Source organism: Protomyctophum bolini, assembly GCF_963924005.1.
Source record: "Protomyctophum bolini genome assembly, chromosome: 6".
NCBI classification, from domain to species: domain Eukaryota; kingdom Metazoa; phylum Chordata; class Actinopteri; order Myctophiformes; family Myctophidae; genus Protomyctophum; species Protomyctophum bolini.
In genome coordinates this window covers 29,465,564-29,480,749 of record NC_137867.1, presented here as the reverse complement: position 1 = coordinate 29,480,749, position 15,186 = coordinate 29,465,564, and the positions used below count along the sequence as shown (strand labels likewise).

At 41.8% G+C, this 15,186-nt stretch overlaps 1 protein-coding gene across 1 annotated transcript in view; it reads left to right on the top strand.

Moving 5' to 3' along the window:
• Positions 1-538: 538 nt before the first annotated feature.
• The window catches only part of txnrd2.2 (thioredoxin reductase 2, tandem duplicate 2), a 29,917-nt gene continuing 15,269 nt past the window's right edge, over positions 539-15,186 (top strand). The window contains exons 1-11 of the mRNA XM_080765931.1: positions 539-627; positions 1,103-1,168; positions 1,708-1,764; positions 2,049-2,193; positions 3,929-4,003; positions 4,868-4,946; positions 6,203-6,265; positions 7,013-7,083; positions 12,367-12,386; positions 13,390-13,481; positions 13,638-13,812. Coding sequence (XP_080622057.1) covers positions 549-627; positions 1,103-1,168; positions 1,708-1,764; positions 2,049-2,193; positions 3,929-4,003; positions 4,868-4,946; positions 6,203-6,265; positions 7,013-7,083; positions 12,367-12,386; positions 13,390-13,481; positions 13,638-13,812 — 922 coding nt within the window. The 5' untranslated portion in view covers positions 539-548. The remainder of the gene's footprint in view (positions 628-1,102; positions 1,169-1,707; positions 1,765-2,048; positions 2,194-3,928; positions 4,004-4,867; positions 4,947-6,202; positions 6,266-7,012; positions 7,084-12,366; positions 12,387-13,389; positions 13,482-13,637; positions 13,813-15,186) is intronic.

Here is a 15,186-nt window from a genome sequence, read left to right as displayed (position 1 = left end):
TATAATAATATGATATGATATGATATAATATAATTAATATATATTTTTACCAGTTCTAACATTTGAAAAATGTGGCAAAGAAATTATCTGAAGTATTATCCTAATATTAATCACTTAATATATTTTTTATTATTATTATGTCTTGTCTTTAAACTCAAATTTAATCTCTCAACTCAAGACAGATTCAGAGCTCTGCAGTAAATTAAAAAGTAACCTCGGCTCGTAGTCGTTACCTCAGGCTTTCCACCTCATTTCAAAAGACAAAACAGCAGAGGGCGCTGTTTTTCTTTTTGCCGATGCCTGGGTTCCCTATCATAGAGTTATACCAGTTCCCTTTAATAGCTGTATGACATTTCATTTGGATAATTGGATGTATACACTAATTTAACAGAAGTTTTCAATATTGTATTAACAATTGCAAATGAACGTGTCACTGTGACTAGTACTGACTCTAGAAGATAGAAACAGCTTGACTTTGACCTTATTTAAGTTTCGTCAGGCAAATAATGAGACGTCTATACCGCTGGGGTCTTTTTTATAACAACAACATGGCAGCCTTCTGTAGAGGCAGACACCGGTGGAAAGGGACTAATTATTGTTTTCACGTTTTAACAAGGACATTGACAGGTAACATTATGTATTAAAATGGCAAGTTTTGCTTTAACTTATATACGCGCAATTATAAAGGACATTTGCTCGTTTATTGAGGTAATGTCGTTAAGTATGTAAGCTAAGGCTGAGCCTGTTATCAAATCCATAGAGATGTGTTATGACACAAACTCGTGTGTGTGTAGGGGAATGTGTGTAGGCTAATATATGAACATCTTACGTGTTATATGGACATATACATGGTCACATATTGGGGCTAGGCACCAAAGTGATGTAGCCTACTTCTTGTAGAAGTAAGGAACCTTAAAGGTAAAACCAAGGACAAGGTTGTTAATGTAGCAGAAGTTGAAGTGATCCTATAATATAGGATCACCAACGACCTGGCTATGGACCAGAGCTAATAGTAAAACACTACATTCTCTCAAACTTTCTTACCCGGGTATACAGATGAATTATTATATTTTCATGAATCACTCAATATGTCATCATACAGGGAAATATGACTTCGACTTAGTCGTTATTGGTGGTGGCTCAGGAGGGCTTGCCTGTTCCAAAGAAGGTGAGTTTATTATCTTTGTCCAGCTTTGTTCATTTTACAAAATTCTTCAGTCTCATATGTTGTTAAGAAGTTTGATGTCTAATTTTCACTCTTATTTATATTTTAGTGCTGTACATGCATCAGCCATTTTTGAGAGCCCATCCTATATTCAGCTATAGTGTGGATTTTCGTCTTATACAAACATTAAATTCCTATTGACAATGAATGGAGAATGTATGTCATATGTGGACGAGCAAATTGGCTTTTTTTGGTCCTACACAAAATTCCCATTGACAATGAATAGATGATGTACTGTACAACGATAAGAGCGCCCCTCAATTCATATTTCTCTATTCTAACTAAGTATTCAGTGTACCTGAAATTGACAGACATATCAAAACCTTGGCAGTCTTAACTTTATCATAGTATATCTGTGATGGTGCCACCATTTGCAATTGCAAGAGCTGTGCTTAAAGAATTTAAAAATCAAAAACAAAAGTATGGTTACATTACAGTACTCTGCTGACACAAGACACTGTATTTTACTTCCATGTTTCCAGCTGCACAGTTGGGACAACAAGTTGCCGTTTTAGATTATGTGGAGCCATCTGTGAAAGGTAAAAGAACCTGTCCCTGCATTAAACCCACACTGCTGTATCTTTTTCTATCTTCTAGTTTATATAAATATATTTCCCTTTTGCCTTATGCATTTTGCATATATGTTTTCCCCTTTTTTACTTTCTTTATATGATGATTTCCTGTTTGTCTTACATACATGTACATACTACAGTCTACATACTGTGAAATAAAAAATTCAATCAATCAATCAACCAACCAACCAACGAATTTCAAAGCCTCTCATTGTGGAGTAGTAATAACTAGTGATATACATTTTCTCCAGGTACTAAGTGGGGTCTTGGTGGGACATGTGTCAATGTTGGCTGTATTCCTAAGAAGCTCATGCACCAGGCTGCTCTGCTTGGATCAGCAGTCAAAGATGCTAAGAAGTATGGCTGGCAGATACCTGGTCCAATCTCCCATGACTGGTAAGTCTTTAGTGACCTTCACACCAGAAAGCTTTACTGCCATTAAAACGAATCTTTCTGCACATTGTCGGAAGGTGTGCTTCGTTTGGCAGATGTGAAGCATCATTCGAATCCTAATGCGCATCAAAGAACCGCATTCTACTCCGACCAAAAACGGGGGTTTCGCTTCACTTCCAATCGCACTTGATTACGATTCTGTGCAGGTGTGAATGCAATCCGCAGCAAATAAAGGAAATTAAGCAAACAATGTGGCGGGTGAGGAGCTAAACACAGTTGGAGACGGAGAAGGCATATTTTACGCAGCGCAAAGATGTCCCGTTACCATGGATAGACGTGGTCGAATGAGGAGACCGAAGCCCATGGTCTAAATGAGGATGAGACGAGTACATTAATCAATTGCTTAAGGAAACACATAAAACAATGCAGTGTAGCCTACAGAATATTTTGTCTGTCTGTCTGTGCGTGCCGTATACATGGAGTGCTGTCACTGTGTGGGGACTTAGGCCAGGGACTTTCTCTGTCTGTGCGCTCTATGCCCAGAGAGAGAGAGAGTCCCCCCGACGGCACAAAACATGCACGTTATGAGTATAATTTTAACACCATAGATTTTCAAGGTGTAGGCTATAGTTTATGAATTGAACACATTGATAAAATTCCCTGCTGCGTTTCCTTGCTGCGCTTGACACAGCCAGTGTGAAGGCAAACCGCAGCAAATTAAATATGCAAAAATCCCAACTTCTCCGCTCATTCGCATTGAGTCTACCGAAGTATTTGGTGAGAATCTGACCTTTATCTCATGTCAAGAATTAGGCAACTAATTGGCCGTTGCTAATTGCAATTGGTATTGCTTTATTTCCTTTTAATTGTATGCATCTCATCATAGTTTACTGTATGCAGTTTCCCTTATGACAAGTTTAATTTGTAATGAAACTGATTGCCCAGCAATCAAACCAACACGCTAAATGACTAGTGCAATACCACCATCTAGTGGTAGAAACGGACATAATAATAAGGACATAAAAAACAAACCATCCATCCATTCATTCATTCATCATCCATCCAACCAACCAACCATGAACCATCCATTCAATTATCTTTTTGGTTGAATAGAAACCTGGCAGTAGTCTTACTTTTCAGCACCAGAGTTGGAGGACAATTGGTTGAATTATTCTAATTCTGTTTTCTTCTTCTTTATTCCCTCCCCAATTTAGTTCCCCCCATGTTTGTGTAGTCCCTGTCACTGCCAAGTGCCAACCCCTACTTTTTAGTCTAGAGAGGATGCAGCCAACCACATGTTTCTTCTGATAAACATGGAGTCTTTTCACTTGCTGTCTGTAAGGAGTTTCACCGGTAGGGTGTAATGCATGTGGAGGAACATGCTATGCCTCCCAGTTCTGCTCCCAGCTGAACTATAACCAACCTATAGATTGGTAGTTGATATTGCAGCGACATCGTCCTCCCCTACCCTGCCTCTCAATCGTGAACGAGACCAACTGTGTTAGTGTGTTCATTGGAATGCCCGGCCAAAGGCACCACAGAGGACTCAAACTGGGGCTGCTCAAATATTGTCTTGGCATGTTTCAATATCATTCAGCCCAAAATCAAACTCAAATAACCACAGTAGTGGGCCGGAACTTTACCTGTATGCCAACCGGACACACTACTGGATGGATTTTAGACATAGGGTAATCTTTGTTATTTGGTATTGGTGACTAAGTTGTTATATGTTTTTCAGGGCAACCATGGCAGAAGCTGTCCAAAATCACGTGAGGTCCCTAAACTGGGGTCACCGTGTTCAACTCAAGGACAAGTGAGCAACCCCAACATCCATCTTCTTATTACAGTGCTATATGTGAAAATTGTTGTACATCTGCACTCGTTGAATACCAAGTCCAGGGATACGAAAGTAGTTAAATGTGAGGATGTGTTTATTTGGCTCATTGTCTCGGTATGAGACGTTGCCAAAGGGTTAGTACAGTCTGTTAGTACACAGACTGAGGACCCAGCTGAATGACAGACAGGTGAGGACTGTATGATGACTGAATGACTGGCCAGAGGGCAAACAGGTGCTGTTAACTTTTATTTGAATGGGCCTGTGCTTACTCAACAGGGCTCGCTCGCTATGCAGTGGGATTCCTAATTGACATTCATCAGAAATGATTACAGCATCTGAAACTTGGTTCTGTTTTGGGAAGTGAAGTACCATCATGACCAATAGAGGAACAACACATGCAATAATCAAGATGCCTTTCATTTGCATCCGCAATGATATGATTACAAAGTATGAGCCTTGCTTAGCTGCAGGGCTGCAACCATTGATTATCTTCTTGCCGGTTATTTGTTATTTATTTGACTTTCGATGAATCATCGATAAGCGCATTTAAGTATATATCAAGAATTCAATCACTTAAGCCCTCTTTGATACTTTGTTGCCCAATGCTGTAGTGCAAAAATAGTTAAAATGGCAGATGTACAAGTTCACTGAGCACTCTGAGCTGTTATTTTGACTATTTAAATTTACATTATGTTTATACATTTGGCCTATAATGACATAGCCAAAATAGGCAATGATTATTAACTAGTTATTTTTTTTTATTGTCAATTAACTGTGTATTAACTGTCACAGCCCTACTTAGCTGAAATATTGGAGCTGTTTGTCTATTGTTTTCCACAGAAAGGTGAAGTACCTGAACGTCAAAGGGAGCCTTGTGGATGAACACACAGTTAAAGGACTGAGCAGAGCAGGGAAAGAGGTTGGTTCTTCACATAAAGCTTTTTCTCTTTTTGCATTTATTTGATAATGATAATGAATTTATTTATATAGCGCATTTCTAGACATGGTCAGTGGTCACAAACAGGATAAAATACAACAACATAAAAACTACAGGGTAAAAGACAACAACAACATAACAGACATAATGGACTGTACAACAAGATCAGTAAATAAAACGGCAGGCACAAATTAAAAGCATACAAATATAATCAATAAAATAAAGTATGCAAAGGGAATTTAAGAGAAGGCCTTAACGTAAATGTGGGTTTTCAGAAGAGATTTAAAACATGACACAGATTTTGCAAGTCTTAAATGAACAGGTAGGGCGTTCCAAAGCTTGGGAGACCAGATTATTTAACCAGGTTGTTCGCAGTGAGAGAAAAATCTATAGGCAAAAACAAGATCATAACTTACTGTCAGTGCTCTAATACAGTACATTGCTGTTTTATAATTGTGTATAAATAAAATAAACTAGACAATTATCCTGCCATCGCTGATATTGGAGGTAGTTGCAACTCCTTGCTGTTTGTTTTGTTTTGTAAAGGAGTGGTTGAGCACAGTTAAATCATGAATGCTTTTCCTGGGACAAGTTTATAGTGCATACTACACTGCAAAATGCCCTTACCATTGAATCCCTGTTTCGATATGATACCGGCTGGGTGGACAATATGCTGTACAGCAGGGTTCCCCGTGAATCCTTAAAGGTCTTAAAATGTCTAAAATTTAATTTCAGAAAGAGTAGAGGCCTAAAGAGTTGTTTTACCCAATTGTTTATTTCCTGACTTCAGCAGGTACGAAGCCCATTATGGCAAATGCAGAACGACAATTAGGGTATACACTCTGCCTTGGTAGGTGGCAGTATGCTTTGTGTGGCTTTGACCATTTAAAAAAAAGTAGTAGCTTCCGATTGATGTAAAATCTGCATTCACCATATTAATTAATTCATGTAAAGAAATAAAACAATGCAGTTAAAGTATAGTGGTAAAAATCAGGACCCAGCTTGATAAGCAGTATAGATAAGCAAAATTAACAAGCCCTATCCCTAGCCGTGTCGATTCTTTATTTTATTTTATTTTTTACTTTTAGAGGTATGAAAAAGGTCTTGAAAGTAACTAGATTACTCTACCCTATTGACTTTCCTCTCTCTCCAATAAAGCTTTCAAAGGCTTAAAAATACCCCAAAACTAAATGTGCCCAATGACTTTCATGCTGAGATTCCTTCCACTTTTCCTGCAGGTGATCCTGACTGCAAAGAACATTGTGATTGCAGCCGGTGGACGGCCTAAATACCCCTCAGATGCAAGTATCTTTCTCATTGACAAGTGGCTATCAAGACAAGTTGTTTCGCCCCGGGACCCAAATTTCACCTTGTCCATGAAATCAGGACAAAAGGATTAAAATAACACAATATTCCTCTCATTGAATTGTTTTAGTTTCCAACTAACTCTGTAGCTATTTGGGAATGTACCCTGATGGGGTTTTACAGAACTCCTTTGACTGAACTACAAATTTGATTTCTCATCATGACTGATAACAAACCCTACAAAGTATCCTAGCCCCATGTCTGTCCCCATGACAGTGAAACAGGGAAATGACAAATGTCTTAATGCAGCGCTCCTGTAGCCACGTGTACCAATTCTGTGCTTAACCATTTCATTATATAACTTGCTGACCGGGGTCCCCCAGGGGTCTGTCCATGGCACCCTCATTTTCTCCCTCTACACCTATGCTCTTCACCAAAAATGGCAGATCTACAAGCTCACAATGCATTCACAACGTTTCCCGGATTAATTCACTGTATTTTGTTCCACGTATTGGTTGTGTACACTATTCCAATGAGTTGTGCCTGTGTTTGTGACAAATGTCCTGTTTTTATACCAATATATATATTTTTATATATCAGTATTTCCAACTAATCTCTTACTTTCAAGTATTTAGTGATACAAAAATAAATACGTTTGCTGAGGTAGCCTATTTACAGTTGCACACATTATATAAATACAAAGCTTATTGTTAACATGATCTCTTATCTCTCCTACGGCCAAGATCCCTGGAGCCATGGAGCATGGCATCACCAGCGATGACATATTCTGGCTGAAGGAGACGCCTGGAAAAACGTGAGTATGATGTTTCCTGATGAGGTGGTCGATCTGAAAATGATGGATGCTTTTATTGAGTGTTTATACTTACAGTATATTGCTTGACTATGGGTGGTCCCAGTGGTAATGCAACCTTTAATGCTGGTACAGTAGTGGTAATTCTATGTTCTATCCATTGATATACTGTATCAGCAAAGTTTTAACACCTGTTTTACACAGGAACTTTTAACTCCCTACTCCATTAATGAACCCATCAAGCTACACAGCGAATGGAATTCACTGAGCTACCTAGACTGCGTGCACGACATGCACTATAATAATTCAGCGGTTGACGTGTTGTTTGTTTTGCTGTCTTCCTGTCATGCTCTCGTCGCCTCATGAGTCAGATTAGCAGAGAGCATCCTGACCTTTTTACAGTACCAACCCCTTTAATCCAGGCATTTACATCCTGTCATCACGTCATTAATTGGTCTCCCCTCCCTCGATGTTTCCTTTTGGCACAGCACCGAGTCCGACACAGTCACTAGTGGCTGCGGTTACATCTGGGCTATGCGGGCACTGTGTTCCCTGGTGACTGATATGGGGAAATGAACAGTCTGATATACAGACATCAGATGAATCTACTACCTTGGTGTGTTTTTAGTCCCATTAGCAGCCGGGCTCTAAGGATGACAATGTCAGTCCGCTTCTGTCCAACACTTGGGTCCCAGCCCCACACAAGATATCTCCAAAACTACTGGCTGGATTGCAATGGGATTTGCTGTGCAAAATCTGCAAATCACCTTCCCATAACACAGCGGTTTTCACACACACCCAAATTCACTTTAATTAGACGCAATTTGGACCCAATTTCAAACTACAATAGATGTGTTTTGGTTTACATTGAGTGTAGTATTGTGATTATATCACAGTTTAATCAATTCTGTTTAGAAAGAAAGACAAGCTGGTGGCAGCTGTTGCTAGGTTGCATGTATGGTGAACAAAGCGGATCCCCTCACATGGTATATAATGAGATAGTGGTAGTAGGTAGTCATTATAATTACTCTCAGACACTATGGTGGTGGCAGTGGCTCAGGGGTAGAGTGGCCGGATGGCAACCACAAGGTTCCCAGTTCGAACCCGGGCTCCCCCAGAGTTAGTGTCGAAGTGTCCTTGAGCAAGACCCCTGAACCCCTAATTGCTCCCGATGTGCAGGTTGCATTGTTTCGTCTCCTATCGGTTTGTGAATGGGTGAATGTAATGCACAATCTATGTAAAGGCACTATATATATGCACCATTTATGGTATAATTAAACCATTGTGTATAGTCACTCATAATGTTTTTGTTTTGTAATAATTTGAATAAATAAATGTAAGTAATTCAAAGTTAATTAAATTATAGTGCAATTAAACTAATGCCCAATAGGAAGAGGTCCCATGGTAATAAGAAATAATGTTTCTGGCAGGTAGTAGGATTAGGGAGGGTTAGGGTGGACCCAGGCCCGGGCCGCTAATATTGTATTCATAGGCGACCAATCGACCATTTCGTTTTACCTCGCCGGCTACTACTAGTTCGCCCCACCCTACTATTAGTGAGGTGAGGGGTACGTTAATAGTTTTTGGATTAAGGTTGGTGAGGGGTACGTTAATAGTTTTTGGATTAAGGTTGGTGAGGGGTACGTTAATAGTTTTTAGATTAAGGTTGGTGAGGGGTACGTTAATAGTTTTTGGATTAAGGTTGGTGAGGGGTACGTTAATAGTTTTTGGATTAAGGTCGGTGAGGGGTACGTTAATAGTTTTTAGATTAAGGTTGGTGAGGGGTACGTTAATAGTTTTTAGATTAAGGTTGGTGAGGGGTACGTTAATAGTTTTTGGATTAAGGTCGGTGAGGGGTACGTTAATAGTTTTTAGATTAAGGTTGGTGAGGGGTACGTTAATAGTTTTTGGATTAAGGTCGGTGAGGGGTACGTTAATAGTTTTTGGATTAAGGTTGGTGAGGGGTACGTTAATAGTTTTTGGATTAAGGTCGGTGAGGGGTACGTTAATAGTTTTTGGATTAAGGTCGGTGAGGGGTACGTTAATAGTTTTTGGATTAAGGTTGGTGAGGGGTACGTTAATAGTTTTTGGATTAAGGTCGGTGAGGGGTACGTTAATAGTTTTTAGATTAAGGTTGGTGAGGGGTACGTTAATAGTTTTTGGATTAAGGTTGGTGAGGGGTACGTTAATAGTTTTTGGATTAAGGTCGGTGAGGGGTACGTTAATAGTTTTTGGAATAAGGTCGGTGAGGGGTACGTTAATAGTTTTTGGATTAAGGTCGGTGAGGGGTACGTTAATAGTTTTTGGAATAAGGTCGGTGAGGGGTACGTTAATAGTTTTTGGATTAAGGTCGGTGAGGAGTACGTTAATAGTTTTTGGATTAAGGTCGGTGAGGGGTACGTTAATAGTTTTTGGATCGGCTATGAAAACAAATATCGTGCCCGGGCCGGCCTAGTGGTCCGGGCACCTAGGCTTCTAATCCATTCTGACAGTGTGTCGCGGGTTTGACTCCCCATCTCTCTCCCCCCATTTCCTGTCAACATACTATATACTGTCAAATAAAGGCTTAAAGGGTTAGGGTGGACCCTGAGTCCATAAACATGCTCCCTTTGACCACTAGATGGCAGTATGAAATAGTTACAGGTCACAAGCCCTAATGTAAATCAGTTACAAGCCACGCCCCTAATGTACATAGCCTGATTGCCCTTTACTTAAATACTGTGGTCAGTGTGGTGCACCTATGATGGCATATTAACCTTTACTTATAATAATATCTATACTATCCCCCTGGCTGCCCAAGGCTCTTCTAAAGTTCTAGCCCTACCAATGCCATACTTCCCAGTACACCACGTCAACCTGTAAAATAAATAATTATCACTGTAACCTTCACCTCTTAGAAAAACAAGTGTGTTTAGGCAGCAGAATTATCCACTCGGGTAAGTCCACTTGAGGCCAGGAAGTCTTTGTTCAGCAAGGGTCCCCTCCCTCTGCCTGCCCTCAGGGCTTTAAGAGGTTAGCTATGATGAGTTAGCATTAGCCTCCCCATAACCCTTCACTAAGCTGCAATGGCTAGTCAGGAGCTACCGTTGTTATTGTGTGTTGCATAGCTAGCTGTCAGCTGTGCAGTTGAGGTCTAAGGAAGAGAGAGAGGCTATTTGGCACGGCAGGCGGAGGTAGCGGAGGAGTCCCAGGTGAGTGATACGTGTCTAATAGAGTGGCAGCGCACGCACACACCTGAGTGACAGACTATAGCCCCGGAGGTGGCTGCATTTGTTACCTGTATCCCAGGTAACCACTGAGCACGTGCCACGACAACACTGATTGATGATAGACAGTCTTACATGTTTCTAAGACTGGATTGTTGAGCGGCTTTACACATGCTAAGCCTGTGTATTGTAGTCCCTGTCTCAGCCAATTTATTATACACATCAATCTACCTGTTAAGACCTGATGCAGATTTTACAATTTTTAAAAAAAAATCTAAATTTACAGTTCTCACAGTATTTCCAGCCAAGGACTCCAAAATGTATATAGATTTGGCTGAAAATGTTTCATGTCAGGGACCCCCAGAAGAGAAGACTTGTTCTAAATCAAAAGAGTTTTCTGAAAAACGTATGATGCTATTTTAGATCAAATCTAAAATGACAGCTGCTTTCCCGCATTTAATGGTAAATAAAAGTATGAAGGAAAGGTTCCATAATGGTGCTGCTAGCTGATGCGTCAAAGGCAGTGCCATGCCTCCTCATACATGCAGGCTTTCTGTAGCCTTGATATTTCATATACTGTAGTGGAACTTGCAGTCTGGGCAAATACAACTGGTCAGCTTTGGTGTGTCTTAAGAGTTGTTGGGCTATGGTTTAACGTATTTGCAAAAATGATGAGAACCCTGGAAAAAGCCTGCAAAATGTGTGCTGGTACACTCCAAGGGCCTTACTTCACTCAGTGGCAGTTTTGGAAAATGAACTATAGCAATTAAATATTTTTCTAAGTCTCGCAATGTCACTGGGACGGAGGAGGCAGTACAGGGGATGTGCAGGATAGAGAGACCCAGCAGGAAGTGACATTCACTGTATCAAAGTCAACTTTCTCCCTAAATGATAGATGTCCCAACTTCAAACCAGTCGAGAAAACAGATGAGAAAGAAGAATATTCAAAGCAACAGAACGCAAACTAGGCTCCAAGTTGTCTGGGTGTTCACTGTTCAGGACAGATGTTGAAAGTGCTGCTTTAGAGTACAGATGGAGACACCAGACCAACACACAGCAGAAGAAGAGCCGAAGGAAGGAAAGCAGACAACAGTACCTCAGACCGAGATGAAAGTATGGAATCAAGCTCAAGCTTCTAGCCTAATCCTTCTCTAAGCCATAGCACAATACTTACTAAGTGCAGCTGTGCATTACATGGACACGGTTCGGAGAGTGACCGACAGCTATGTGAGCTTTTAGTGGTTAGCATTAGCATGGGTGGTGACGGGGTGCCGAAGGCTGTGCAGAGTTGTCAGGCTTCAGTGTTGGGCGAGGAGAGAACCGAGGATGGGAAAGGAGAGCGTATTGAGTGGAGGAGGCAGTAAAGCAAGGCCTCATCCTACAGTATGTGAGGGTGACGTGCTTCACTCAGCAAGCTGATGTGTGGACTTGAGCCCTGAACATGGTACAGCCCATCCTCTGGGATTAGTTTAAACGCTAGCAATTACCCCTCTTCAACGCCAAGGATCCCAGTGCAGGATTAGTGCCATGATTCACCTGGACCACACACACACACACACACACACACACACACACACACACTGTACACAGTACCCATACTGCAAGTGCACATGCCAGGCATATGCCGCATATACCTGTGCACGTCACACAGAACACAGCTATAATGAAAGTGTATGTACACCCACCTACTGTGTATCCCAATTTAATACATGCAAAATGTACTCTATTGTAAGTTCAATACATGTATTGTAATCATCAGACATGTACATATGGCGGGTGCACACACAACACCTGTCCACTCCACACACATCGGCACACTTTTACCGACGCACCCGTGTGAAAAGGCCAGGACAACTCTGTGTCCCGCCATCAGCGTTTTGTTCACACCTCTTCACTTTGCTCTGTGAGTTGCATAGCTTTGTAATTCATCACCTCTGTATGCCTCCCATTCAAAGTCAACAACTTCAGTGTTTCATTTGGACCATTTACCAAAGTTACTGGCATGCACACTACCTGTATTTTGATTGTATTGTTATATTTCCTCTGCTAAAGAGCTTCTCTGTCTTTGTGTGTTTTGCAGGCTTGTTGTTGGAGCCAGTTGTATCCTTTTTGCCTGCAAGAGAGCCTTCCAACTGGAACCAAGGCCCTAGTCTTAATAGGCCAACAGTAGTACAGGTTATTGTGTCTACATCCCTAGTCTTAATAGGCCAACAGTAGTACACGTTATTGTCTACATCCTTAGTCTTAATAGGCCAACAGTAGTACATAGGTTATTGTGTCTACATCCTTAGTCTTAATAGGCTAACAGTAGTACAGGTTATTGTGTCTACATCCCTAGTCTTAATAGGCCAACAGTAATACAGGTTATTGTGTCTACATCCCTAGTCTTAATAGGCCAACAGTAATACAGGTTATTGTGTCTACATCCCTAGTCTTAATAGGCCAACAGTAATACAGGTTATTGTGTCTACATCCTTAGTCTTAATAGGCTAACAGTAGTACAGGTTATTGTGTCTACATCCCTAGTCTTAATAGGCCAACAGTAATACAGGTTATTGTGTCTACATCCCTAGTCTTAATAGGCCAACAGTAGTACAGGTTATTGTGTCTACATCCCTAGTCTTAATAGGCCAACAGTAGTACAGGTTATTGTGTCTACATCCCTAGTCTTAATAGGCCAACAGTAGTACAGGTTATTGTGTCTACATCCCTAGTCTTAATAGGCCAACAGTAGTACAGGTTATTGTGTCTACATCCCTAGTCTTAATAGGCCAACAGTAGTACAGGTTATTGTGTCTACATCCCTAGTCTTAATAGGCCAACAGTAGTACATAGGTTATTGTGTCTACATCCCTAGTCTTAATAGACCAACAGTAGTACAGGTTATTGTGTCTACATCCCTAGTCTTAATAGACCAACAGTAGTACATAGGTTATTGTGTCAAGCATCTTAACCACTTCATCATTGATGTAAATTAATTTCACTTACACACTCGCTGTAGAGTCCGACAAACGCTGATGTGTTTCCCAGGTGAAACAAATAAATAAATACAAAATAAATACTACTATAGTAAAAATACTATCCTGAACTTGGTGTTGCTCAGATGTGGCTCTTGAGTGTGCAGGCTTCCTGACCGGCACTGGCCTTGACACCACAGTCATGGTTCGCAGCATCGCCCTCCGGGGGTTCGACCAGGTACTGCATCTACCAACAGCACATTATCCACGTAACATGCAGGACATTTTATAAATGACAGAACTTTAATTTATAAAACTTTAGCCACGTATACTTTTATAGGAACAATCAAGGGTGTTATACTGAAAGGCATGGTCTCTCCTATTGATTGTGCAGCAAATGGCAGGTCTTGTGACTGACTATATGGAGGCCTACGGTACCAAGTTTGCCTGGAAGTGTGTCCCCAAAAGAGTGGATAAACTGCCCTCGGGGGCCCTACAGGTGACCTGGACCGACACGCGGACGGGTAAAGAAGAGACGGACACGTATGACACCGTGCTGTGGGCTGTCGGTAAGCATTTGTTTCATTTTATCGTTATAGATTGATGACATTTGGAAAGAGTCAGACAGTAGGGGCAGCTGTGGATCAGGAGATGGAGATGGAGTATGGGAACCGGTTCAATCCCTGTCTCTTCCTGTCAAAGTATCCTCGAGCAAGACTTTGTACCCCTAACAGCTCCCGATGAGGGTGGTACTGTAATCACCTCACTACTGTACTGATGAGGTCATATACAGATACAGAGATTCCATATATGGGCATATCGCTCGGATCGGCGGTGTAGCGTAGGTGACTAGGTGTGAGGGCAGCATAGCGGTCTGAACCTCTAGTACCTAAAACTAAAACTTAGGACATCACATAGGATGTATACAACCTGCTCTATTTTCCTCTTCAATGTGTGACTGAAATACAAGACTTGTGTGACTGCACTCCCTTCATCTACCCTGGCTGCCATACATCTGATTGTCATCCTCAATATAGTGCTGTGTCAGCAGATGAGTAGAGGAATCAACCCTGAAAACAAAGTAATAAAGGCTGAGTGATAGAACCCCGGGGGAAGTGTTAATCACCCCAGCGCTTGGCTCCCTGGCTCCCCAGTTCGGAGAAGGCCAGAATGGAGCAGGATGCACCCAGGCACAGGGTCACTGCGTCCCCTCCCTTTGTTCTCGCGCTCTGGGCCTTCCTGCCCAGTGCCAGCCCCTACGGAAACCAACCCTACCCTCTCCGCCGCATCTGTCACTGCCATGCCTGACTGGTGTCCCCTGCCTGCCGGCACCATCCTCCCTCGCCCTCCCCTTCCTCCACAATCCATTCATTGTTCTATCATTTCATTTCTCCCATTCTGCCAGTGGCGTGAGTAAACAATCGTGGACATCCGTCTGTCCCACGGCCGCAGGTTTATTTGCGTTTAGGTCGGGTCCCAAAGAAGACGACCGGGTGGCTTCCTAAAGCCTGACTACCGGGCTTTTCAGGTCCTAACGTGTCTGTCTGTGGCATAGACACGCTACCCAGAGTGCGTCGCGTGTGTGCAGTGTACGAGATGGTGGGCCCGTGTGCGTGTGACAGCGACAAGGATATATGTGACCCCAGTGGCACAGATGACGTTCTTTCCTCCCACGGTTGAATTCCCACAATGCCCCAGCCATCAGCACTGGCACCGGCCGCCGTCAGAATAGCGTGCGGCTGATACTGAGAGGGACATTCGCGTTGAGTGTTCGCTCAGTAAGGTGCCTTGACTTGTCATGCATCGGATCGTGTGACAAAGTCAGTTTCCTACAGTATATCCTTCATAAGAGAGCAGAGTCATTGAAAGATACAACGACCTCATACAGTAACTCCACAACCTGAAGGTTACTAGACCTTGATTGTGGACGTTTTGGTTTCCTC